This window comes from Antrostomus carolinensis, unplaced genomic scaffold, assembly GCF_000700745.2.
Source record: "Antrostomus carolinensis isolate BGI_N321 unplaced genomic scaffold, ASM70074v2 scaffold13870, whole genome shotgun sequence".
NCBI classification, from domain to species: Eukaryota; Metazoa; Chordata; class Aves; order Caprimulgiformes; family Caprimulgidae; genus Antrostomus; species Antrostomus carolinensis.
Window position 1 is genome coordinate 1 of NW_010286540.1, and position 26,082 is coordinate 26,082.

The following is a 26,082-nucleotide window of genomic DNA, read 5'->3' on the forward strand; positions in this document are numbered from 1 at the left end:
ACTTTGTTGACGGTGAACATCTTGGTCTTCGTGGGCATCATCCTCTTCTCCGTCTACTGCAGGATCCAGGACCGCTCCCAGGAGCTGGTGCAGATTGTCCGGAGCGCGGACCGCCGGGCCAGGAGCCGCGGAGCCAAGGTGGGCAGCCTGGCCGACAGGGAGTCCATCCTGCAGCGCCTGGACCACCTGGAGGAAGTGGTCTACAACCAGCTCAATGGTACGGAGGGCTGGGAGGGGATGCAGCACCGGTCCCGTGGTGCCATGTGTCCTGGGAGGGTGCTACAAACTGGGGAAGAGCACCCCAAGTGCCAGCCCGCTGGGGAGGGAAGCCCGGGCAGTGTATGCACTGACCCCACTGCTGAAGTGCTGAAAACAAAGGGCAAGAGAGGACTGCAGGGTTTGGATGGAGGGATTTGTTGAGCCCCCCCCCTAACCCGGCCAACTCTTGGTGCAAAGTCAGGACTTCCTCAATAGACACAAAGTTCAGGAAGCTGCAGAGTTAATGGTTTAAGGATTGGTGGAAGTCCCTACAAAGTGTACCAGGTTTTAGTGTGCCTGGCTGCGTTAACTCTGCCTGGGTAGGTGTTTGTATAGCGAATATATTGTCAGGTTACAGCTGGGAGTCATGTACTTGGTCTCAGAACTACTTTAAAAAGAGTCTACTGAGTTCTTATGCTGTGTACTTTTAACGATCTCTTTAAACATAGCCCCCATCTGTTTCCTTAATGACTTTGCCATTTAAATTTGATATTATCTTTGAGGAGGAGGGGAAGCATCCACCACTTCTTTTTATGACGTTCCATTCTAATTCACTAGCCTTGAAAAATCTTGGTAGGTAAGCAAAGAACACTCCCATGGTGGTTAGAATAGGCTAAGCCTAAAAGTTGTTATAGGATAACTAATTTTTCATAAAGAAACAAATTATTCAAGCCAAGTGCATTTGTATTTGCATAGATTCATAAAGTTCTAAATGAGGAACATCAAAGAAATAAGTATGTGACTAACTAAATACATGAGTGCTTTGGACAAGAAGAAGCTGAAGGAGTGAACTCTTACATGAAATTACAATATAAATGTAACATTTCGTTTCTAGCACCAAATAAAACTTCCAGTGTAAATATGTTTAAGTATACCAAATGTGCTTCTGGGCTGCTGGTGAAAATCTTACTCATAACATTGATTTAACAAAGGCTACTGTAGTATCAAAATGCAGACAAATAGGAGGGTTAAGATAAAGTATATTTCCTCTTACTACTTTCTGAATGACTGCATAAATCTAAGTAGGTTAGGCTGTTATGGTAATACACAGGCTATGCCAGCAAGTGTTATAGAACAGGCATCCCCTTACGCACTCATCTGTGTAAAAAGAAGAGAGAAGGCGAATGTGGAGTGTGAGTGTTAGTCACAAAAATACACATTCATTAATTAGAGGAAGAGTGTCAACAGCTGTGTTTCCTAATCCTATTTTGGAGCAGTTTTGAAGAATGTAGGCTTTAAGAGGGAAATTCTCCTTCCAAATTCAAAAAAGCCATAGAGTTCCCAAACTAAATTAGATCAGTCCCTGAGCTATATCCATCATAGCTCAACTGAATGAGTTTTTTGGGCCTGAATTTATTTGTTCTTGTTCATAGGTGAGACTTTGTGTAGGATTTGCCTGCTCTGGTTTCATCTCAGTGTAGCATCCACTGGAGAATCAGCAGGAGTCCTTAATGTACCAGGCAGGCACCATTGCACGTAATGACTATGGCTTCACAGTAAACAGGAAATTCTCTGTAAAACTATGCCTCTATTTTGGGGACTTTTTTCTTCTTCTTTAATTTGGTTTGTTGGATATGGAACTTCACAGTGATATTACTTGAACTTAAATGCTACATTGCTTTTTCAGTTCATAATAAACACTGTAGGCAGTTTCTTCTTCTTTAAAGTTCTTACACAGGAAAATAGTTTTTTAAGCTGAGCTATTCAAATTTCCTATTCATTTTCCTTCAGTTTCTCTCTGATGTCATTGAGGGTTTTTATTACATAGTGGTGCATTAACACAGATTAATTATTTTGTCATAATTGTGAAAATATACTTTGTCACTTTCTTTTTTCTTGTCCCTCCATCATGTGGCAACAAAACCAAGAAGTCCTAAAAATTAAAGGGTGCCCCACTGACATAATCTGAGTTGCATCACTGTAAGTGGAATCAGGATTAAGCATCTGTGTTTGCGTTTAGCTCACTGGTATTTTGTTTTTAATATCATGACTCATTACTTATGCTATTAATGGGCATAATGCTGCTCTGGCAGCATTGAGATTCAAGGGAGCCTGTCTGTGACAATGTTCTACCATGTCTCACAGCAAGACTGTTATTACAAAAGCTCTCTGTCTGCTCTGGAGCTTTGCAGTTTCATCCTAGTGTGGAGCAAGGTTTCCTCAGACATTAGCCTGGACACTACTTTATTACAAGGTTAGAGAGCTGTGTGAGGCCTTCTTGGATGTTATTTTTCATGAGGTGGGTCAATGTCACTTTTATAGGGAGAGACAGATATGGGTAGATAGATTTTATTTGCAAGGAATATGAATTCCTTGCATACCCAGAACTCCTGCAAGCACCAGGAGTTTGAGTCCAGCACAATGTTATTCTTAACGCTAGGCCTGTCCAGGTCAGTGTTTCAATTTTCTGCTCTTGATTCTTTCTGGTTTGAGATCAGCAAGTATAGAGACACCTCTTAAATATCTTACATTTTTAGTAATAGTCTCTGTGTTCCTCTGTTTCATTTTTCTCTTCTCTTTGGATTAGTCCTAAACTTGTAAGATCTTACCTGGATTTTCTAGGGACTCTGTTGAAGATTCAGTGCAACAGAGAGACACTTCTGTGAGACACCAGCCCTGCAGCTGCAGCCATATGCAATTCTGTTTCTGACACACTTATTTGTTTTCATGCAATCCAAGAAAAGTTGTTTGAAAGTTTCCTTCTGCAAGGAAAAATAAACATAATCAGTAATGCTACAACTGTATAAAGAGGCAACCTGAAACTGATCACTAGAGAACTCATTAACTTTTCATTCTGAATAAAAATGTGCATACACGCCTGTGGAGGTGTGTGTAGTACCAGAGGACCATGCATGGAAGTCAGTAGAAAGCTGGTCCTTGCAATTATCTTTGGCAGAACAAGAATTTTTAGAATAGAGTGAATGAGATTCCCTGCAGAGCTGTGCAGACATACACCCAAACAATAGTTTTCAGTTGGCTCGTGCTTTGGTTTTCTATCAACTTAGAAAAATAGTATTTCTGAAAGCTTTCTTTATGCTCAGCTGCTGCTGGTTTTGGTGGAAGTAAATGAATGAGTGTGCAAAGGGAAAGGAAGGCGATGAAACATGTCTGTGGAATTTCCTTGGTGAAACTTTGTTATTATCTCTTAATATTTGACTATGGGTATAACATTTATTTTTAATAACTGAGATCTTGTAGTTAATCAGTCTATATGTTTTGTAATTTTTACTATGGTATTTCTATTGATGAATATGGTTTATTGTCAATCAACACAGAATTAATGCCAGATAGACTTAGTAGCAATTCATGAAATGGCATAGTGATAACACCTTGGTATTTTCTTCTTTTGCCTCTAATTTTTGTAAATGGGGAAAAAATAAAAAAGATTTAATTGACTGAATTTTTTCCCTAATCAGTTCTGCATCTGAGTCTGTTGCTAATGATTTTACCATAGAGGATAAAGAATTTTTGATGCCCCAAGTAGCGCATAACCTTTCCTGCCAAAAGCAATTGAAGGGTCAGACTACAATTTCACTGTAATTGCCTTTTTCCCTTTTCACTGTCTTTTTCCAGTAATACACAACAATCAATACAGCATGTAATTAGATTTCATTCAATCTGCAAAGATTAAGAGAGTTTTCATCTTCTCATTATGTATACTCACATCATGTCTTCCTACCCATATCTTCTACATTAGACCTCTTTGACCTGTTCTGTTGCAGATGTGGAGGGATAAGTTTGGAGTATTCCCTTGAATTTGACAGATTATAATTCTTTACACATCATAATTTTATTTTGCTGTCTTTAGGAAGATTAAATACAATAGCAATTTCCAGTATGATAAATGGGTTTTATATTGCATATGCATTTCACGGAGGAGGCTGGGGAAAAAAGTGGACAATTCATGAAATTGAAGCACGCAGGCTTACAATGATGGAAATAGCAGGTCCTAGGTGTAGAGGACTGATTCATGCAGCCTGTGACTCCTGATTTTTAGAGTATACTGGAAGCAAAGTGATTGCATTTAAAATTCAGCCTGGCAATCTGCATACTTAAAAGGTACAGTAGTATTTTTAAAAGGACAGTTGATTCTTCATCAGCTTGGGTCAGGTTGAAAATGGTTCCAAATTTCCATATTGAAAATAAGGGTTGGCAACATGCTGCAGGTGAATCATGTGAATGTCCACATCAGGTTTGTCAAAAAGAAGCTTTTACAGCTGGAAACTTTCAGCTGCAGAGTAATTCCTTTGCAGAGAAGAGAGGTAAAGCCACATGTGCATGGGGGAAGATTAAGTGTGACTGCCAGCCTTGCAGTAATGAAACTGCACCTTCTCATACCCACATACAGATTCTCATGTTATAAATATTTCCATTTAATTTGATTATGGTCTGATGCTAACATACATCTGACAAAATTAGCACATAATTATCTCCAAAAGTATCAGCTTATTTGTGGGGACTGCTCTTAGCCGTGTGCTTTCCTGGTACTGCTCAGAGGCTTCTTCATATGGTCTCATTTTGAGGATTTTTTTTAAAGTAATACAAGGTTGGGCCTAGTGAATGCAGGAGTTTAAAATACCAACTACATTTCCTTTTTCTTTTATTTTTTAAGTTAGGCTGCAGTTTACCATGTGGCATATGACAAGTATTTTCAATTTTTCTGGATCGGTTACTCAAGCTTAGGTAAGTAAACATTGTTACAGGCCTGACCTTCTGTATTGCAAAGTGATGGTCAAGTCCAAAAAGACTGATTTCTACTTCACGTTGGCTTTAACTATGTTAGTCTTGATTTATGCAGCTAAGGAAACTCATAATCAGTGATTTCAGGAGGCCAAGATTTTATTCCCCAAAATAAAGGAAGAAAACATTGTAAGTTGATATTTGGATAGCCCCTAAAAAAATACAACATAATGTTTGAAATATTATTACTCTATTTAGGCACTTCAGGAAGAAAAGCTCTAAAGGTTTAGTAGAAAAAAGAAGGTAAATCTCTTTTGTAAAATGGGCAAAATTGCATTCAAGTCTTCAAAATACTGGCAAATACAAAAAATATATCTCCATTCCAGCAGCACATCAGTGATTTTAGAGTCTCTCACTTTGCTCTGTGTTTCATACATCGGTAACAACTATTTTTTTAGGTAACGTTTCTGCTTTTTGCATTTGTAGGTGGAAAGAAAGCTCATTTTGATAGAAAAATTGTGATAATTTTATCATTGACTCATTTATTTGTGTAGAACTTGAATCATTTGTACTATATAGGATTAAAAGCAGTGTTTACAGAAGTGGAAAGAAAATCTTTGATTGATGTTGGTTTCATTGCATTTTGGGGGGTATTCCATTTCAGTTTCTTTCCATTTCTTTGTAGATGTGGCTGGAGTTAGAAAAGCAAATATGAGTCTGTTATCTGTCTAGTGAAGAGCTACACTGTGGTTGTGGCACATCTATAACCACCATACAGGTTTAGAGGATTAGAAATCCTGGCTTTAACTTAATACCCTTGACAGTGGGAAGTGGGATTGTTTTTTGAGTTTAGTGGAGGGGTTTTTGTTTATTTAGTTTTTTTTAAAGTAACATAAGGCAGATAGTAGTCAAACCAAGAGCATCATTTAAGAATGCAGTTCCAGCCACTGAGTGCATGGCTGTCCTCCAAGGAAATAATAAGATTTATGAAAGGAAGGAAAAGAAATGAGTCATGTTTAACAAATCTTCCTTTTATTAATGTCCTTCTCTAACCTTACTAATGGGTACCGAGTCTCTCTTTCTTAGTATACTTGGCATACTTTTTATTATTGTTATTATTTGTGGTGTTTCACTTGCTAGTCATTTCCATCACTTATTTTAAACTAACAAACTGAAAGGGGAAAAAAAAGAAAAGAAAAAGAGCCTGTGATATTCTGGATAACAGGAAGGAAAAAAGCCAATGACAGCAGAGCTGCTTCCAACATTGTTGTTGTCCTATTGATTAAAACTGTCCTCTAAAATAAGAGAACTCTAGCATCTGAGAGTGGAAACCAGATAGAGATCTCCCCACTGACTCAAAGTTGTCTTCTCCTGAGAACACAGAGCTAAAGCTTCCATGTACTAATAGGGTGTGTATATGACTTGTGTTTGCTATTCCTAAAACCCACAGCTATGGTGCCATGGAAATGGCTGTGAATATGTGAAAGCCTCATAGGTGGAGGCAAAACCTGTTTCAAGGACAGCGCGGCAGATGCAAACAGATTGAATTTTTTCTTCACCATAGCTTTTATCCTTCCAAGTTTTCTTGAATATCTAGGTTTCCCAGACAATTTTAGAGACAAGCTACAGTGTGACTGATACTTGCTGGTTGTTTAGCCAGTCCTGTAGGACGTAAAAAGACCATAAAAATTCCCTGTAGCAAAGCTATCTCCTGAGCCAAGATTTGCTTGACTTATGGTACAGAAGGGAGTAATCAGAGAGCAGCATGATGCAACTTGGTCTCAAGTCCTCTCGTTTAGCTGGAGTTTCTTTGAGTTTAAATGCATGGTAGTAATGCTGGCAATGAAGGTGACAATCTTGGTTCTGTGATTTATTTCTCAGTTTAATCTGCTGGGCTTTCAAGTTCTTATTTGCAAATTCCCCAGTACGCTGAAGAGTATGGAATTTAACCTGGTGAAGATAGCTTTGAAGCTTGGTAGGCTTCATATTTTCATTGTTAGCTTACCTCTAATTTCTGTTCTCTCTTCTTCATTTCCCACAGTATCCGTACTTCTAGCCTACAAGAATGTGGTGTGGATAATCTGTATGACTTCTCTGGCCTTGTTTTTTTGAACTCTGAAGCAGTAGGAAAGGGCCTTTATTGCATTAACAAGAGGTCCTCTAAAACAGAGGTAACGGAGGATGGGATTACTATTAGTGCCAGATGGCCTTTCTTTAAATCAAGCTTCACCAACCGGCTTGCTGAACTGATGTCGCACCTGTGGTCTGTTGTAGATCTAAATGGAATGGGCTGTGTGTGTATATGTAAGTCTGTAGATGTCTAAGGGAGTGGTATTTTGGAGTTGAGTTCTGCTTTCTTATCCCTCTGTTTGACATTCTCCTCCCACGGTGAGGGAAGTGGGCTTGTGCTTCTGTGTTTCTTTGCACTAGCTTTTTATTTCACCTGGTTTATCGAACTTGGACACGTTGTTAGACACAGAAAGACAGTACAGCAGCACTTTCTGTGGGAAATCCAGTGGAACACCCAGAGGAGCTCTCACACCGGTTTCCTACTTCTCTTACTGCATTTTTCGGGCCGTTTCATTTCTGAATAATTGTGTGTGTTTGTTTATTTACACCTCATACGTCATCTTGCTGAAATGTGTGTTGAGAGGGCTCGCTTCAATGACTGTAGATGTTTGTTGGTCTTGTAGTAAGAGGAGTAAAGAGCTGTCCTCAGTATAAAATAAACCCACTTACTCTTTGCCATCAGGCTAAGCTATTCTGTGTATGTTCTGCCTGGTCTTGCAAAACTGTCTTGCAAAGCAGATGTGGCTACACACCTCTCCCTTTATTTTACTTGGATGATTTATTCTGAGGGTTCTGCTCTCAAGCCAAGGACGAGGCTGGGACCATTAATTGGTTAGTATCATTAGTGAGGGAAGTCTTTAGTGAAACAATGCAATAGAAAAGGGCCAGTTCTGGGAATCTGACAAATGGCAAAAGACAGTATAGAATTTCCCCCCCACCCTCACCCCCAAGTATGTCCTTGATTACTGGTTTTGGAGGACAGTCCAAGGGCATCTATCTGCAGGGTAGATAGCTAAGGAGACAATAGACCTGATTTTACTTTGTCATCACAAGCAGTGTGGACACAGTTTTCTCAAGGGCTGAAGAGATGTCTAAGTAAATGAGCAAAACCTTTTTAGAAAAGGTGAGAATATAGATTTCTGAATATTTTCAGCCTTGCACCACCTCCTATGGAGCTGTTCTCTAGAAGCCCTTTCACTTGCCACTAGTCTGATTTATATTTTTAATACTTGAGCTGTAATTTGCATGTCATCGTGTGAGAATGGGCAATGATTAAGAAAACTAAACCAAGGAAAAGGTTTTTGAAACAGCTTCTGTAAGCACTGATACTTAAAAATAATTCTGTCAGGCAGAGGTATTTAGTGCCAGCATGTTACAGGAGAGGTTTGCCTATTTCACAGCATTATTTGGAAATCAAATCTAAATAACCCAAACTAAGTGGATGAAAACACAAAGGAACATGGTGGGCCTCTGGGATTCTTTAGTGCATTTGCTTCAATCTTAACCTCCTGGACTAAATGTTAGGGAAAATGCCTAAGGGGCTGCTGTAATGCCAGTATCTCCCTTGGGTTGAATAGCCACTGTAAAATGGTACAGCAGTGGTGTGGTATGGTATAGCCATGCTGTCTTCCAACAGTTCCCTGACATTTCCTTCCTCTCTGCAAGGCCAAGATATGTCTGAGGAAAGAAGCTGCTGATGTAAAGGCCTTTGTTATCTGTGTACCACTGGACTCCGACAATTCCTGTACAAACTACTGCTTTCCCCTCTTCAGGCAATTAGCTGCAGCAGGTGGGAGAGGAGAAAATCTGAGCCTATGTAGGCAAAGTCAGTCATGGAACTCAATTATCTACCTTCTACTTAGATTTCAGAGCTACTTATACAGCAATCCAGTTGTCTTTACCAGAGTACTCATGAGAATAAATGTTCACTAGTAGTGTAAGGATCTCACACACTTTATAAGGTATGACTCAAACCAGATTTGCTGGAGTTGTGTTTGACTCACCACTTGGTACAAGCAGCATAAAAGATCTCCAAATTAATGTCTGATAAAACAGATCAGGGAAGAAAATGGATCCTGATAGGTGTCTCTCTTCTGTGAAGTTCTTTAAATATTCAGGTACTGTGAAACACAAGTACAGAGGTTCATGTAGGGCTGTGTTAGACTGCGCAGAGATACCTGTGAGGAATATCCTGTCAAAGACTTCATAGACTCAGGAAGCACAGAGCTGGTCTCTGTGGGATTACTTACCAGTGTGTTACCAGTTTTTGTTCATGGGCATAACTGTTAAAAACCATGTCTGTGATACAGTTAGCAGTCATGTTTAGTTTGGAATCTAAGTCAGGTACAAATCCGACACTGCTGTCTAAGAAAAGCACAGATCCTGCCAACCCCTGTTCTGCTGTCGGCAGTGCATTGTGTGGACAGTGACAGAGATGCTGGTTGCGTGGCGTAACTTGCTGAAATAGGTTTTTATACCTGTAGCAATGATCCAAATTCTCCTCAGCTCATGCACTTAGTTCTGTTGAAGTCAGTTGCCTGAATTCATCTGTACTATTGATCAAGAAGCATCAACACAGATGGTAGTTATCAGCATAGTAACTCCAGTAGTCAATTTGGCCGAGTGAAGGTACTTCTGCCACAGGACAAGCAGTATATTGGCTAGTTCTGATGATGTATATGTAGTATAAAGGATAAATTCATGCTGCATCCCAGTACTACTTTAGTATGGTTGATCTTTCCTCCTTGAAGGTTTTTGAGTGATTCCCCTTTCTAGTATAGATCTGGTGTGCTTTGTTTTTCTACCGCTGACCCCTACGACTGGAGTCTTTGATTGCTTCTGTGTTTGCACTGTTTGGCTCCAGTTTGCATTTTGCAAAAAGAAGTACACAGACCAGGAGGTCAGATTAGCAGCCTTATCATGGCTATCTTGCTCCTGGTATCTGAACAAGCTTTGTTCAGAGATTGATTTATCTGTTTCCACAACACTGCACAGTACTATCTGCCTACCATGGAGAAAAACTGAATCCTCTTCTCACACCCTGTCCGTTACATGTGCTGTTGGACACAACCCCCCCTCAGCTGCTGCCTGTGGTCCTGTGAACATCCCTCAGGCAGTGAAGCCCTTTGCTTTTGACCTTTGAGATCTGCTTCTGTCTGTGATAATTTTTGTCTCAGCACTGGACAAATTGGTGCTTAATTACGGGAGTCTAACTGGGATCCAAAACTAGACTTTTCCTCAAGATTTGATTGAATAAGTATTTTTATGCAGCATATGCAATTAAATGCATAAGGGTTATCTACATCCTCGCTGAATGCTTCAACCGCTAGTATGTTGTGTAAAAAAAGAAAAAAAAAAAAGGATCATAAAACTTCCCCTTTCTATTAGGTGAAGAATGAGACCTCTGCTGCATTCTTTAGAGCTGTGGGTCTTATGTGGGCAAGTGTTTTCAGGCTTTAAAGCAAGGATGGTACTTTTCATTCCCACCTATTCAGTGTCCTCTGTTGATTAGCCCCATCCCAAGCCTCAGCCAAAGATTTGATCTCTCCCTGGAGAGACAGCAGGTCCTTTCTGCAAGCACTCAGACTGGACCCCAGATGCTAGCACCTAGGAGTTATCCCCGGTGTGTTACAGCACTTTGGAATGGATCAAAAGCTGGAACTTGTGCAAGGTCACACAGTCTCCAATTCCTGTTTCCCACAGCCCAGACTAGAATCCTAGCCAAGGTACTGCCATACTATTTGCAAAGCAAAAGGGGATTTGTTGCACAGGAGCTCATTTTTCTTGGAGGGTACCCACCATGACAGCTGGAATGCCTTCTCCTGCAATACTGGAGAAGTTTGCGTCTCATTTCGTGTGTGTGTGGCATTTTTGGCGGGGTGATAGGGTTAATTGGTTGTTTTTCATTTGGATTCTTTATGTTGGTTTTGTATTTTTATTTGGCAATGGGGCCTTACTGCCCTTTTAGAAATTGAATTTATTTTTTCTCCAGCTCTCATACGCCTCTAGGATGTGAAGCTTTTGTAAATAAAAATTTATTTTATTTAAAAAAAATTTTATTAGCTCATTTTCAAGCAAGCCTTGTGTTGTAGAAAAGATTGGTGGTATTCTTTCCTGTGCATGCTGAACTGAAGGCAGTGATAAGACTAAAAATATCCCCAATTGAAATAGCATTGTATAACCCAAAGGTTAGTCTTCCTCAGGATTAAAATTTGCAGTTGCTTTATAGATTCCTTCTAAGGCAGATTTCTAGTCATCCAGCCATGTGTAAAATGAGGCTACTGATAGCTGCACAATTTTGCATCTGCAAAACTCAATCTCATTGGTGATTTCCAAAAGCACAAACCTACTGATGAAGGATGCTGATACCTGTTGTGCTGGTGTCAGCTGCCCAACGAGGCTCACGTATTGCTGCGTTGTTTGTTACAAGCACTGTACCAGAGGTGCTGAGCAGGGACTAGGTATTGTTCACACCTCTAATAGGAAAAACAGATTTTGCTGCACAGAGCTGTTAATCCTAAAACATGATGATAGATTGCAGGTGGCTCCATGTAACAGATGGGAGTGGAATATGAGGTAAGAGTGAGCTGATCCATGTTCAAGTTATTAAACAACCTAATACTAAGCTGCCTAGCTGCTGAAATAGTTGGTGCTTACGCAAGCCATGAGTGGGTTTGGCTTGGAAATATGGGTGGCTGAGTGGTTTAGGTGTTAGTCTGCGTTAACCTTGGGTTTGGAAACTATGGTTTTTTGGTAGTTCTGTTACATAATTTGTGCTACATTAAGAATCCTAGAATCCAGGTCTGTGGATTTAGGCTTCTGACTTTCAGCACCATCACACGGATGTAGGCAGCCAAATGCTTCACTGGAGCCTGCTTGTGTGTTTCTTCCTGGTGACCAGTCTTTCCTCCCACTTCCTAATGATCTTTTGCATCTGCTAGAGGTTGCAGCTCTCTCAACACTTGGAGAATGTCTTTTGTTTATGCACTGCTAGTATTGTAGGGAGCAGTGAAAAGATTAGCAGGTATTAATTAGAAATTTCCCATCTTTCTTCAATTTAATATTTGGCAAACTCACTTGATATATCTTTCCTGGAATACTCCTTTAGGCATACACCTGAACATGTCAGCGCCTGCACTGAACACTTTGCTTTCAGCTGCTCCAGCTTTGAATACACAAAACCAATAATCTTTGAGTTTAGACTTGTGCCAGCCTGATCCTCCTCCTAAAATAGATCCATCTGGCTCAATGCATTTTCATTCAACAGAAAATTAATCCTGGAAAGGAAGTGGCTTTTATAATGCTAGTATTTAGTGGGGTTATATGTAAACCCTTTTGTTCTCTGAAAGAGTCAGCTTGGTGTGGTTCCCATATTCACAGCCATGTTCCCATTTCAGACCTACAAAACCCTAAGCCAGGCTGCAGAGAGCCCTCTTAGGTGAGGTCAGAGAATTAAGAATTTCTTCTTTGATTCATTCTGAACCTGCCTAATGATGATTCTTTGTCTCCCTCTTTCTGTCACACGTTAAAAAGTTCAGAAAGTGAGATTATTTTGGAGTCTTCCTTGCACCGTGAGAAGAGTGAACAGAAGATGTGCAGAAGTGGAAGAGAAATATTCATGAGAGCAAAGACCTGGCATAACTTTGAAGTTGGGATGGTGCAACCTGGTATGCCAATGGGCACAGGCTGAGCGAAGCAGCCCTCAGAGAAGGCATTGATCATTGCAGAGGGCATTTTTGCATATGCTCCAGAACTTGTTGTTTTAGTCATCTCACAGCTTTTAATCATCCTGACAAGAAGCTGGAGCACAAATACTGCTGTCTTAAAGACACAGTGCAGGTTGTGGAAGAATGAGAATGTAAAATTCTTCTTATTAAAGGTGTTTCTAGTCGATGAAGTAAGCATGGGACTAGTGAACTGGAGTCAGGGTCTGTGCACACATCATGCTAGAACTGCTCTAGCTCTAAGGAGAGGTGGAGTTCCCCATTGCAGCACAATGTGCAGCAGGTTATTATGGTAAAGCCCATAAACACAGTTTGACGATTCATGTTAAGGTAGATTGTTGATAACTATTCTGGACCAGAATTTCAAGTGATGAAGGCTGCTTCTTATATAGTCTACTTGGCACTGTAGTAGCAAGATCAGAATTGAGCCCAAAGGACAGGACAGCTAATGCAGGATCAGCACCAATTAGACATGACTAGGCGATGCTCTTTGTGATGGTAGGCTGAGATATCCTCTGCACACTGTACAGTCAGAAAACAAAAGCAGATATTGCTGAGTAGAAATTTACTTTAGAGAAAGAAGTCAGCATATGATCTTTTGGTTTTGTCCCTGAACTGGAAGAAGGTGCCTCTAATCTGTTTGACGGGTGATATTGCATGCCTGTGGCTTCTCTGTGCTAGGTACGAGTGTCTCAGCATATGGTTGTGAAACTAGAGGTTGATTATTTTCAAAAGTATTTTGACAGATACTGAACTGATAAATTCCCTGTTAAAAAAAGCCAAACCAAACCACAAAAAACCCCAAAACCAACCAACTAAAGAAACCCCCAAAGAAGGTTTTGTTTGATACTCTGCTGACTAGGCTTTGTGGATCGTACCTTGCTTTATATTCCTTTCAAAGATAGGAGGGAAAAGCACCCCTACTATGAACAGAAGGATTAATTTCTTAATAAATGCCAGGGGATACAGGCAGAATTGCATGGAGTGGTGTCGTGCTGTCATGGTGTCTCACCTCTAAATCTGTGTCTCTCCCTTCCTAAGGGAATTTAGTGGGTCAGGCATTTCCGTATGAATTTTCTTTAACACAGTATCTTTACAGAGAAAGTGGTTTTAAATGGGGTCACAGGCATACCTCATTATTTCATTAGGAATCTCCCAATCTGTGACCATGATGTTTTATCACTTACCCTGGTTCTCATCATTGCTGCTAACACCTGACAAGAAGTGTTTGTAAGCTCACAGAAACAGGAACTGGGGGCTAAAGGAGCAGCTTCAGTGCTAGTTTTTCAGAAAACATTTAGAGCTGCTGAAATATAAGACCCAGGCTCAGGAGACCTGGGTTTCATTTCCAGGTGTACCTTTCCTTTATTCTTTAGCTGTGGTGCCAGCTCATCTCCCTTCTTTTTTCCTTCCCCTCCCCTTATCTCTGTCCTCTATTTAACTGAGGAGATCTGAGTCCAGACTAGTCTGTGCAACATCTTACCTTATGATATTGTTAATCAACAATATCAATAACAGCCAGGAATCCAACAGACCTAGACATCCAGTAATTACCACAATTAATCCTAAAATAAGTGGTTAGTTTCCTGAGCAGCAAAACCAAGAAAGCTGACTTTCTTGTTGGTTGGTACCGTAAAGGTGAATTCTTGGGTGGTCTCTAATCACTCCAACAGGTCTCTTGTATTTGATCTTTCACTGAATCTCTTCTCTCAGTAGGAGCATTTCAATGCCACTTTCTTCCCAGATGGCAACTTTTGTGACACTTGCAGAAATGTAATTTTTTGAGACCTCTGACTGTCTGCCAAGCTTTGGCTGGAATTAGACGCAGTCCTCAAAATATAACGAGTAGAGGTGAGGGGAGGAGGGTATGAGAGAGGGAAGCTGACCAGTAGACAAATGCAGACAGCGTGATCCCCCAAACTCTTTTTTCTTAGCAAATCAGGCTATAAATCATATTGGTGACAAATGGCATTTTTACTCATTTAAACACAAACATGAAAATCAAGTTTTTAGCTTTTAAAGGAACCAGACTCAGATCTTCACATTGGATTCCTCTGCTTGCTCTGTTAATTGGTGATATGTTAACACAAGCATTTTTTCTCTGCTTTCCTGCTTACTTCAGTTAATAACTAAAGCAGCATGAAATTTCCCTGACACTACACTATTACTGCAGGAGAGCGTCCTTTATTTTCAGCTTCTTAAAATGGCAGACTTGGGTCCCACTAGCTTGTCTCATTGCCTTTCAGTAGTGACTGAGTAATTAAATTATGCATGGAGCAGAGAAATGATCTTGTGCTGCTCTTTGCTAGGCAGTGTGAAGCAAGTTGCTCATCTCATCAGATACCCTCCATGGCCCAGGAGGCTTCGCGTTGGCTTTCACAGGGATCATTTGGGGCTGGATAGATCTTAATGCTTACGGGAAGTGTGGATCTGACCTGAAGCTTAAATGCGACTGGATAGCATGTCTGCTTCGTGTCCTTGAGGTGTGACAGGTCCAAGCTGTAAGTTCAAACCTCAGTTTTCTGAAATTCAAATTCTGATTCTTACCTGTCTTTTCACTGAAGGACCATCTTCTCCTGTATAAAAGCACCTTCTGTCACTGTCTTCATTTCTCTCTTTACTGTGTACGTCTTATAATGTAGTCATAAATACAAACTTGAGACACATCAGGGGACAAGAACATTCATTCTTTTATGGAATTTCTGCATAAAGTAAAGGAAAGCTTGAAGAAAAATTGAGTCTCTGAAAAGTTTCTTTTTACATTACCTTGGTGGAAACCAGATAAGTACTATTGCAGTCAATGGCATTAGGAAGGTAAATTGGAGAAATCTGATCCATAATTTCAAAAACTTGGCCATTGTCTTTATATACGATCAGAATTCTGTATACCTGTGATAGCTTTAAACATGCTCTGTACGTGGATGAAAGTAGCTTGTTGTTACCAAATGCACACCCTCTTTGTCAAGCAAAACCCACTTTGTCTTGCAGTGAGTTTGTCAGGGCTTAAACTAGCTGTAGGTCACAGCCAATTCTTAAAAATACCAACATGCAATGGAGCCAATCTTGTTAATAATGAATCAGGTATTATAGCAGTGCTGGTTTTTAAAGTGCTTGTAACAATGGATCGTAGCTTTCCTGCTCCTGGAAGTCTGAGTCAATTTATCTTTATATCAACAATAAACCAGAAAGGGCAGAAATCAAAGTAAGCAATGTTTTTATTACTGCTTTTAAATAAAACATGTGCCAATATTTTTTCCCTAACATTACATCTTTATTTTCTCAAATTTATTGACAATTGTTATTTATCCTTATTTCTCCGTTCTTTTGCATAACTATCTCATCCTTCGATTTACTTCCTCCAGAGCATTTAATACCGTATTCTTTTTATTTTTCCTTGATAAATCCCTGATTAATTGTATGTTATAAGCTATCCATGCAACTTTCTGTCTTTCATTTCTAAATAGGCTTTCTTTTGTGAATTTCAAGAGGGGACACTTTCCTCTCTAGAGCCAAAAGCAAATCCAGGCTCAACATTTCCTTAAACAAAAGCAAGGCACTACAAAACCAAGTATGATTCTCGGCACTGTAGACTCCTACTCCTATTCCTCCTCTGCGAGCAGGAGAGAATCAAACCTTTAGTTGTGGTGCATCCGGTGATAGATCTGCTATAAATGTGGCTGCTGACTTATCTCACCAATTAGGACTCTGCAGAGTAACTTTCTTCATCCACTGTAGTTTCAAAACTGCCATAAATTGTTGATTTGCAAGCATTTTGGTTTAGATGCTGGATTCTGGGTTGTTTTTTCACTGTTTTGAATATGTCCTGTGTTTGGTTTTGAACTGGCTTGTCCTGTTGATAGAAAATTAAATCATATGTGTATTAAGAGTTTGATGGAAGGAGGCACTGCAGCCTGGCATTGACAAGCAAGGCACAGCTGTGGGGTATGTTGACATGAGATATGAAAATAAAGTGAAGGGAGGAAAGAGGAAGAAAAGCAGAGATGCAAGTTCTATCTCAAACCAAATTTCCAAGCCAGACTCCCTGAGAGGTGTCAAAGATGCACCTGAAAAAGAAGTACATGAACACAGTTCAAGAAAAATACACATATCTACAGATGTAAAATAGGCATTCTGTCAAGAAAATGAGTATGTGTTGAAGCCAGCCATCAATATTGCTGTGTAATGATGCAAAAGAAGAGTATGTCACTTTTAAAGAGCCTAAAAGGCAATAACACACTATAGGGAAAACGGAGGAATCGAGACTCTCTCTGGCTCCTGTCAAAACCGATATCCAAACTAACTGATTTTAAAGTGCAGGCCCTTTAAGAGATCTGATGGAAGTATTTGAAATCTCATGTCCTCAATGGCAGCTGATCTCTTCTACCATCTATTCTCAAGGACAAATGCCTGATGATGAGATTGAGAGGCAGCAGACAGAGAACCAGCACTGCTCTGACAAAACTGGGGAGCTTTTCAGATCATTTGATTCTCTCATGGCCAACAGAGACACCAGATAGTGACTCTTGGAGCATGGAAGAATGGACATAGCCAGCAGGTCCGTAGGTGTTATATTGTCTCTTTATGGTAGTTGTATTGCCAGAGGTGGACTTGGTCACTAATTTCACAGCTGTGGAAAACTGAGATACTACTTTCAAGCATGATGTGATTTTGAGTTCCAGCAGCTACTACGCCTGGTTTTAATGCTGTCATCCTCTGAGGTATAAAATGGGTTGAACAACTGTGAGATTTTCAGTCATGCAAATGGCAGGTGTTGTATGCGACTTTGTTATTGGGAAAGCTGCCTGTGTGATTATGTTGGTTTAATTTAATAGCAGACTGTTTAGGTAAATGAGTGGGGAGGCATGTGAATGTCTGCAAATAATGTGGAGCATGATTGCAAAATGATGCTGCAGGAGATGGGCTTGTCTGGCCCTTGTCAAGAGCTCACCCTTGAGCAAGGAGAGAAGAGTCTTACTTAGTCTTGGACACAATCCCTCTGAGACAGAGCAGAGTCCCAAGGGTGCCTGACTGAAACCTGGGCTGAAAGGAAGTAATTTAGCAGGCTTGGCAATGTCAGATGTGATACAGCCTTTGGTTAGTTTAGACTTTAATATCAGGACAATAGAGTCTGGAGTAGTACAAGCCTGCATAGGATCTGATGTTAGATACATATGCTTTTTTTAGATTCCTTGTATTTAAAGATAATTTCTTCCTTATGGAACCTAACCCTGTGGGATTTACTGCTGTAGTTGAGCTGGTGTGAGAATAGGCAAATCAGGGATTTCTCATCCAGAATTGCATCAGAAATCAAAGGGGTATTTTAAACAGTTAGAGATGTGCAGTCAACTCTGTAGGTGCAAGAAAATGTCATTGCATCCAACAACATTGTTTCAGCTGTGGGCTCCATCCTGTCAGACCTTGGGTCAGAACTCCCTTCCTGCAACAGTCCACTGCTTCCCTTCCCTACCTCTGATTCACACAAGAAAACGCCTTGTTTTTCAAAAGGTCTTTTCCTCATTTATGAAATGAAAACCCTTTAACTCAGCTTGGAGCAGCTTGTTCCTCAATCGAATTAAATAGCCCCAAAGTTTTAGCTCTTGCACCTTGGAGCTCTTCAAGGAGAAGACCCTTTCCCTTTCTGTAGAATGGCTCTGTTATTGTTTTAATGATCACTTTCCCCAGGACTTCTCACCTCTATTTCCCTGGAAAAATTAAAGAAAATCTAATATATTGCTACAGATGATCCATTTCATGTGAGTCATTGACACTCTGACTGTGACAGTACCAGAGAATTCATTGCTGCAGGAGGCCATTGAACCCAATATTAGTGGCTGGGCTTTTAAAGGACACTGGGCATTTTTAAACTTATTTCTACCTGTCTGAGTTAAGATAATGAGAGTAATCTAATATTATGCTTCAGGGCTTTAGTTACCTGCCTGTGGGGTTCAGAAGGGAACTCTTCTTCCAGGGACTGTGCAGATTTTAATTGGCCAAGTGCTTTATAATTTGTGTTTTGTTTCCTCTGAAGCCTCAGGTATTGGCTACTGCCGGAGGCCAGATACCAAACTGATGACACTCAGATTTTGTCTCCTTTTAATATCAGTGGGCTGCCAGCTACACCAACATTTCAGCTCCCCCTCTCACAACTCAAGATTTATGCTATCACCAGAGGAGGAATTTTCTGGCTTTCCTCCAAAGCCTTGAAGAGAAAAATCCATCTTATGTTTCACCAGCACAAGCCACAAGTCAGCTGGGATTTTAAAACTTCAGGAAGAATCTTGGCATCTGATATTTATTTAAAGAAAACAAACTGATCTTTCACTGTGAATAATCTTTTTGATCATTAAAATGAAAATTAAAAAAAAAATCAGAATCACACATACATAATTTATAATTCTGCATATGGGGTAGGGTCTTCTTTTTTTTTGTTACTCAAAATTTAAGTTTAAAAATATATCACATGGATCTCCCTTGTTTAAGGATCTTTGCTCTTTAGGAAATTGATTTTGCTTCTATCAAGGTTCTGACCAAACTCTGGCATCTCTCTCATTATCTGTAGTCTTGGGATCAATGTTCTACCTCACAAATGGGCTTTTATCTTCATCTCCAATGGTCTATGTAGCTCCTGTTTCTTGATCCTTCCAGTCGTCAATCTGTTTATCTCCTCCTGAATTATCTGTTGTAATTAGAATACATTTTCTTATCTCAAGGGGAAGCCAGCTCCAAATGAGTATTCTATAAAAGCAATTACTTTTGATATTAGATATCTGTACATAAAAACACAGCATTTCTCCCAATTAAAAAGCACTAATGAATTTTGTGTCTAGAGAGGGAGTAGCCTACGCAATGCTACTGTTTCTGCTAAGCCAATGAACAAAAAATTAGGCCTGTAAGAGGGCTGCTGAAGCCAGCAGTGGTGTGTGTGAAACACCTTTGAATAGTAGGTCAGGGAAAGACAATGGCTCTGCAAGGGTGTATGTTCCTTTTTTTCCCCAACAGACCTATTGTGTGCATTGATGGACTTGGTCATTCTCTACACTGTGCTAAGACAACTAACACAGTTTTTCCTACTATGCTTGTCTCCTACACCTGGCCCTCCATTACACATTTTTCTTTGTATTTCCTGAGATATTTCTCTCTTCTTCCTCAAAGTCTTAAGTTGTGCACTAGGAATCTTGCATTTGTCATGGAGCAGCTTTACCAGAGATCTCGATGAGCTCCTTCCCTCTATAGACTCAGGAAGAGTTGTACTGAGCTTTCTCAGCTGGAAACCTGTCTTACATATATCAGAACTGACATCTTTCGTCATCTCAAAATAACCTGAATGAGTAGGGAGCTTTTATCACAAGCTTTTCTACAAAAGGAATCATTTCAGAAACATCTTGATCATGGTATTTTGGAGAAGACTATAAATGCTGTCCCTAGGTTACTTTTCCATAGGAATCCTCTCCTTTTCATCCCCAAGAAGCCATCTGTGTATGGGGACATGTGGACTGGATGAAATCCACAGGCCACTGTTGCACTGAAGCCTCTGCCTCTCCTACTGATCTTATTGTCTTCTTCCCTGATTATCTTTCTGCATCTGTTTCTTGTCGTCAACACTGATAGTGAGCTCCTTGGGGTAGGAGCTGTCTTCCTTGGCTAAGGTGTCATCTGCTACAGTGGTGTCCTGAATCTAGACTACATGCTATGAAAATACTAAGAAAAAAAGCTGTTCTGGCCAAATCCTGTCCTGGTAAGGCTTACTATAAAGGGTTTAAGGATTAACACATCAATGTGGCAGGGGCAGAGTGTGTAGGATGGAATAAGGGTCAACTTCCAGCCCAGGTGCTGATATAGTAGCCCCTGGGCATTTTTATGGCATTTTCCATCTAATGTACTTTGAGCACCTGACAGATATTCGTAGGCTGTGCCTCAGAGTGCTCCCTACAACCAGGAAATGTGTCTGTTTTAAAAAGAAGAAACATAGGGCAAAGCACGTAAGGGGTTGGATATTACCCCTCTTTCCAGATAATTTGTCCTAATCTACCTCATTTCTAAGGCTTCTGATTCTGCACTCTCTCTGCCTGACTAGCTTCTCTGGGCAGAAAAGGAACAGCTCTCCTACAGGCAGAACTGCCAAATCACTTCAGCCCTTCACCACCGTTCAGCAGTCTTCTTGCAGATAAATGTCTTACAGGATTGTCAGGTATCTGTGGATGAAGGTTGAGAAACACTTATCTCAGGCTTCCACTTGAACAAAGAGAAAGGTCTGGAGATGAGGTCAAGGTACAAAACCACTGCACTTCCTAGTTTCTAGAGACAAAAAGTTGCACGTCAAGTGCTACATCTTTACAAACTATTGTACTTTTCTCCTTTTCAAACCATCAGCTACAGGATGCTCTTTGTCTTCTCCCTGGTATGTATTCAGAGATACTTGGGGCTGATACTGGATACTAGGGGACATAAATCTTTCAAGTAAGGATGCAGCAGACCTGATTACAACTATAAAAAATAGGACTGTATTTTGGATTTCAGGTAAACAGAAGTGCTGGAGTCATTTAAATTGGATGGTGTTTTGTTTGTTGCTCTCTTCTTTGCAGAGAGTTGGAGCCTGTGTCCCTGTGGAGTGCGGTTTGGTGAATGTTTCTCTATGTAAAGCATCTCATCCACATGCAGTATTCCTTCTAGCTCAGAAAGTAAGCACCTTTGATATGGACAAAATTCAGATCAGTTCCCTGGGCAGCAAATCTTATATATTATGTAGGCTTACTGCAGGGTGGGCAGGAGAAGCTGATTTGGGATATGGAAAGTTGGGATATGCAGAAACTAAGAGTTCAGTTTAACATTTAGATTGAATCATGAGCCAGACTCTACTGACTCCTTATGCTGCATACTACTGTTGGCAGAGTTGACTGAAACGGTGTCAAATAGTGAAATAGTTTCAAGTAAGATTTTTTTTTTTTTCTGGGTATTGTTGATCCTTGAGCTTGCAACTGCAAAATGCTTTTGCTTTTCCAGGTTTAATTTTGGTGCACTGAGCTGCTAATGCATTCAGCAGATTTATGCTGTGGAACAAAACAATTTTTTTTTATATTCTCCAAGGCAATAATCACAGAGAGCCACTCTTTAGCTATGGTAATTTCTTCATTAACCATCGTTTGTGCAGTATTTATGGGAGTCAAGGAAAAAGGAAGATACTTGGTTTTGGCAAATTTTTGTATTTGCATTTTTACATTTCATACCATCTGCTTCCAGAAGGGAGGTTTTGTATAGAACTAGCTTAAAAATATATTGTGAGTCTTGTATTAGCTGTATTACTGAACTTATTCTAAAGTCTATGAACTTTTTTCTTTTCTTTCAAAGAAATAACTGGAAATGCTAAAAGTCAGCTTAGTCTATCTATGTAGAGTTTCTATTGTCCCTGAATTTTTTGTTTTGTTTTGTTTTTCTTGGTTAAACTAGGATCCAAAGATTTTTATTGCCTTACAGGGTATGCAGGGATGTTTTCAACTGAGAAATCATAATTGGAAAAGGAAGGAAACAGCTGTTTTGCTGATGAGCTTTATATTTCCTGTTTTAAAGAGAGAGAAGTGTTTCAGGGGTCACAGGTGAAACTGCTGGGTGACTATGCCGGGTTGTGTAGAAGGAAATGCATTATTCCCTCTTTTTAAGGTGCTAGGAACCAGAATACTTCTGTGTAGTTGTTCGAGTGCAGATGGTCCAAGTGCAGATAAATATCAGAGGTCTGGCTTTGAAGCCCTTCTCAGCCTAAGGCTGAGGCAGGTCAACAAGGGCGTTTCAGAGATTTTGTGGCATTTCTGTCAGTGCTTGCCGAATCCAGTGGCATTGGTGATGGAGCTGGCCTTGTGATTGAGCCCACCATCCCTGGTACCACCTGGGCAGACTTTTGATGAAAGAGGGATGAGGTGTGGGAGCAGAGCTGCAGCTGCTGAAGGGGAGCTGGCCTTATCAGAGTGGCAGGAAGGCACCAAAAAGGCTAAGAACAGACCTGTGCTATTGTGAACATGGATGTATAATTATTTTAAATTGCTTATTTTAATTTTGGATTGTCAAAAGGTTAATTATGTCTGAGAACCTTGGCTGAACCTGATTTACAGCTGCCTGTAATTGTATTGCAAATAATAATAAAAAAGGACAGTAAAATGATCACAGATGTAGTTTGATCTTGCTTTTGCCATAGTTTCTCACATAAATCTCTTCAGTAATTTTCCCATTGTGACAGAGTTTATGGTGAAAAATAGAAGGTCTCCTCTTCCTAGAAAATTATGCATCCTGCTGAGTAATTAATCTGAAAGAAACTAAGACTGGTTCATTCTGCCCTCCATTCTCCCAGCAATTTCTGTCTTACACAGAAATCTCTGCAGTGAGAGCAATGAATTTGAAATGAATGACAGACACTAATTATTTGTGACCTCATTGTCATCTGCAGCATTGAACTGGGTATGACTGATCCCAGCGTATGGGCTGTAGATCTTTTTAGTCTAAAAATTTAAAGAAAGGACAGCTTTAAAAATAGCAGCTCACTGGGCATTGCCACTGTTCCCTCTCTCCCCTCTCTGCCCATCACCATTTTAGAACTGGCAGCATGATTTCAATCCTTCTCTCTGACACAAGCCACAGGGTTACACTATCAGCTATGCTGCTGTACCTTGCCTGCAATGGTATTTAACGAACACACACTTATGTAAAATATACTATATTCATTGTTCCTAGGATCTTATAGAGACATTTTAGTGCTTTTCTTGAAGAACGAAGCAATGTGATATCATTTATTTAATTGCTTCTATATATTGGTCAATGTTTCTGCATTGCTATAATAACTGTCACTCAGACTAGGCTACAATAGTGGCGATGAACAGGGAAAAAACCTCCCAGCAGTATGTCCTGAGAGTAAGTCAGAATGATGACTCTTTCCTAGAACAAGATCAGATTAGCAGCATGAAGAACTAGAATATTAGATTTAGGAAAAAGATATATGAAATAATAGTCATTATGCATGGTTTGGAAGGCTATCTAACTAATTCTCTTATAAGAAAAATAGCAAAGTGCTTGATGCTTCCTCTGGGTTGAAAGTTTCATTCTCCTGTTACCTGTGCCACAAAGATGTAAGTATTTTGTTCCGTAAACTGCAAGAGCACATAGTATAAAGAATAAAGTTTTCAACTACTGGAATTAAATTGTTGCTTAAAGTCAAATGTGCACGCCACATCTTGGAGACCCTTTCATCAAAGCAGGTCAGTTCACTTTAATGAAGTCGTCTTCAGTGTGCTTTGATGTGACATCAGAACCCAGCCAGATGATTCCAAATGATCAGCAAATGAATTTCCACATTGCAGTATTTCAAGGACGCAGGGTTTATGAAGTGTTTAGTTTCCTGGATTCTTTAACTTCTGAAGTGCCTAATTTGACTCTCTTTTCATAAGGCCTACTTTTTTTTATTTTTTTAGGGAACTTGCTGACTTCTCTCTGAAACCAAGACCCCCTTCAAGTTGCCATATATTGGGCAAGTAAATCAGAGGTGTGCAGCATCACTGCTTGCTATTAGTGTCTTTTAAGTCTAAAACTGTATCATGCAAGAAGATTAAACTGCTGTGTTTTTCCATTTGGATGAGGGGAGATTTAGAGTCTCAGACATGTAATTTCTGTAATTACTTAAGCAAGGACTAGTTGTCAGGACAGGGATGACAACATTAGGTCCTTATGTTCTAATATTTCCAAAGGAAGTAATGTTAAATGCTAAAGCTAGTCAAAGTGCCAAATAGCCTCTTATCCTAAATTAGAATAAAATAATAAATGTTACAATTTCCTTAAAAATGAAGCTCCCTAAAATATTTTCAGTAATATTTAATATGTATTGAAGTTCCTCACTTAGTAAGGTAAAAGAATTTCAGTTGTTTGAAATCACTAACTGCAACACAACCCTTGAAGAGTTTTAGTCATGTTTCAACAGAAACTGTGACTGTGGTGTTCTCCACTTTTCTTCCAGAAAATTATTTCATTAGAAAATTCAAATAGTCCTTCTTAAATAGCTCAAATATCACAATATCTCATTCCTTGCCTACAGCTTCCTCCTTTGCATGACCCAGTTGGAGACATGATTATATCACTTCCTAATTGTGAGCCTCCCCTGTGCTAGTTTCTCCCTGTCCCTACAGAATGCAGAAGTATAATACCAGCTGCAGGTTGATTACTTGATGCTAACCCAATTGCTTTATGATGATTGCTGCAAGCAAGAATAGAAGGTACTCAGACATTTTTGAACCAGTTTTAGTGGAAAAAGATTCCTAAAGTACATTTCTACAAATAAATGTGAGCGATAAAGAAGAGTGGTTTGTGATGCATGAAGTAGTCTGTTCAGTTTTTAGGGGCAAGAATACTGTTTGCCAGGAAATCACATTGGGCTAATGTTAGCCATTTGGAGTAGGAACTCTTGGTGTATTTGGTGTATTTGTACATTAATAGCAAGCTGTAGGCATCAGAATATTTGTAATAATTCAGATAGAACCAATCAGGACTGCACTAGAGAATGACAACCAGTGTCATAAGTCCTGTGTAGACTCAGCACACTCAGCTGTGTCCTTTAGTAAGCAGCAGTTCAACACAGTGCTATGATTTGGATTTATCTCTGAGTGAATTGCTACCAGTATAAGTCAAAAAAAACAGCAGGAAAGTTTGACTCATGAGCCAGCTCATATTGGCCAGAAATTCGGACAGCAGAGACACAACTGTTTTTTCATTTACCTGAAAACACAGCTGGGCAGAGATCCACGTGGCCAGCCTAAGATCACAAAAAAGACTTACTCTACTGCTCAGAGGAGGAGCATGGCTGAGACAAGCATGCAAAAACTTTCTAAATGCTTCTGCACATACCTGAAGACAGTTTAATGAAATGGCCAACCTAAGATCACAAAAAATACTTACTCAGAGGAGGAGCATGGCCGAGACAAGCATGCAAAAACTTTCTAAAGACTTCTGCACATACCTGAAGACAGTTTAATGAATTCAAGAATAATACTAGACATGAATGAAAATTATAGAAGTATTTGAAATAGTTATAATAATCTTTGGAAACCTCTGGCTTACATTTTTGCAGTTGTTGCATTAGGTCCAAATTCTCTAGGATTTAGTGGCTTATGCTGGTAACTCCTTGTGGGCTTTTTGGATTTTTTTTACCATAAAGGATAAGCAGGAATAGGCACTCTGCCATCCTGCTGGGGCTCAAATCAGTCCAGCTGAACTGATTTCTGTCTTCTCCTTGTACAGTCTGAGACAGGACATGAGCATTTTCCTACTTGTCTTCTGGGTTAGTTCCATACCTTACTGAAGGAAAATGTGTTTGGGAGAGGAA

General features: G+C 39.8%; 1 protein-coding gene across 1 annotated transcript in view; it reads left to right on the forward strand.

Annotated features, from left to right (window-relative positions):
• Positions 1–6: 6 nt before the first annotated feature.
• LOC104529900 (polypeptide N-acetylgalactosaminyltransferase 9) overlaps positions 7–26,082 on the forward strand; it is a gene marked incomplete at both ends in the record, with an annotated part of 76,527 nt that continues 50,451 nt past the window's right edge. Inside the window, one exon of the mRNA XM_010174374.1 lies at positions 7–217. Coding sequence (XP_010172676.1) covers positions 7–217 — 211 coding nt within the window. The remainder of the gene's footprint in view (positions 218–26,082) is intronic.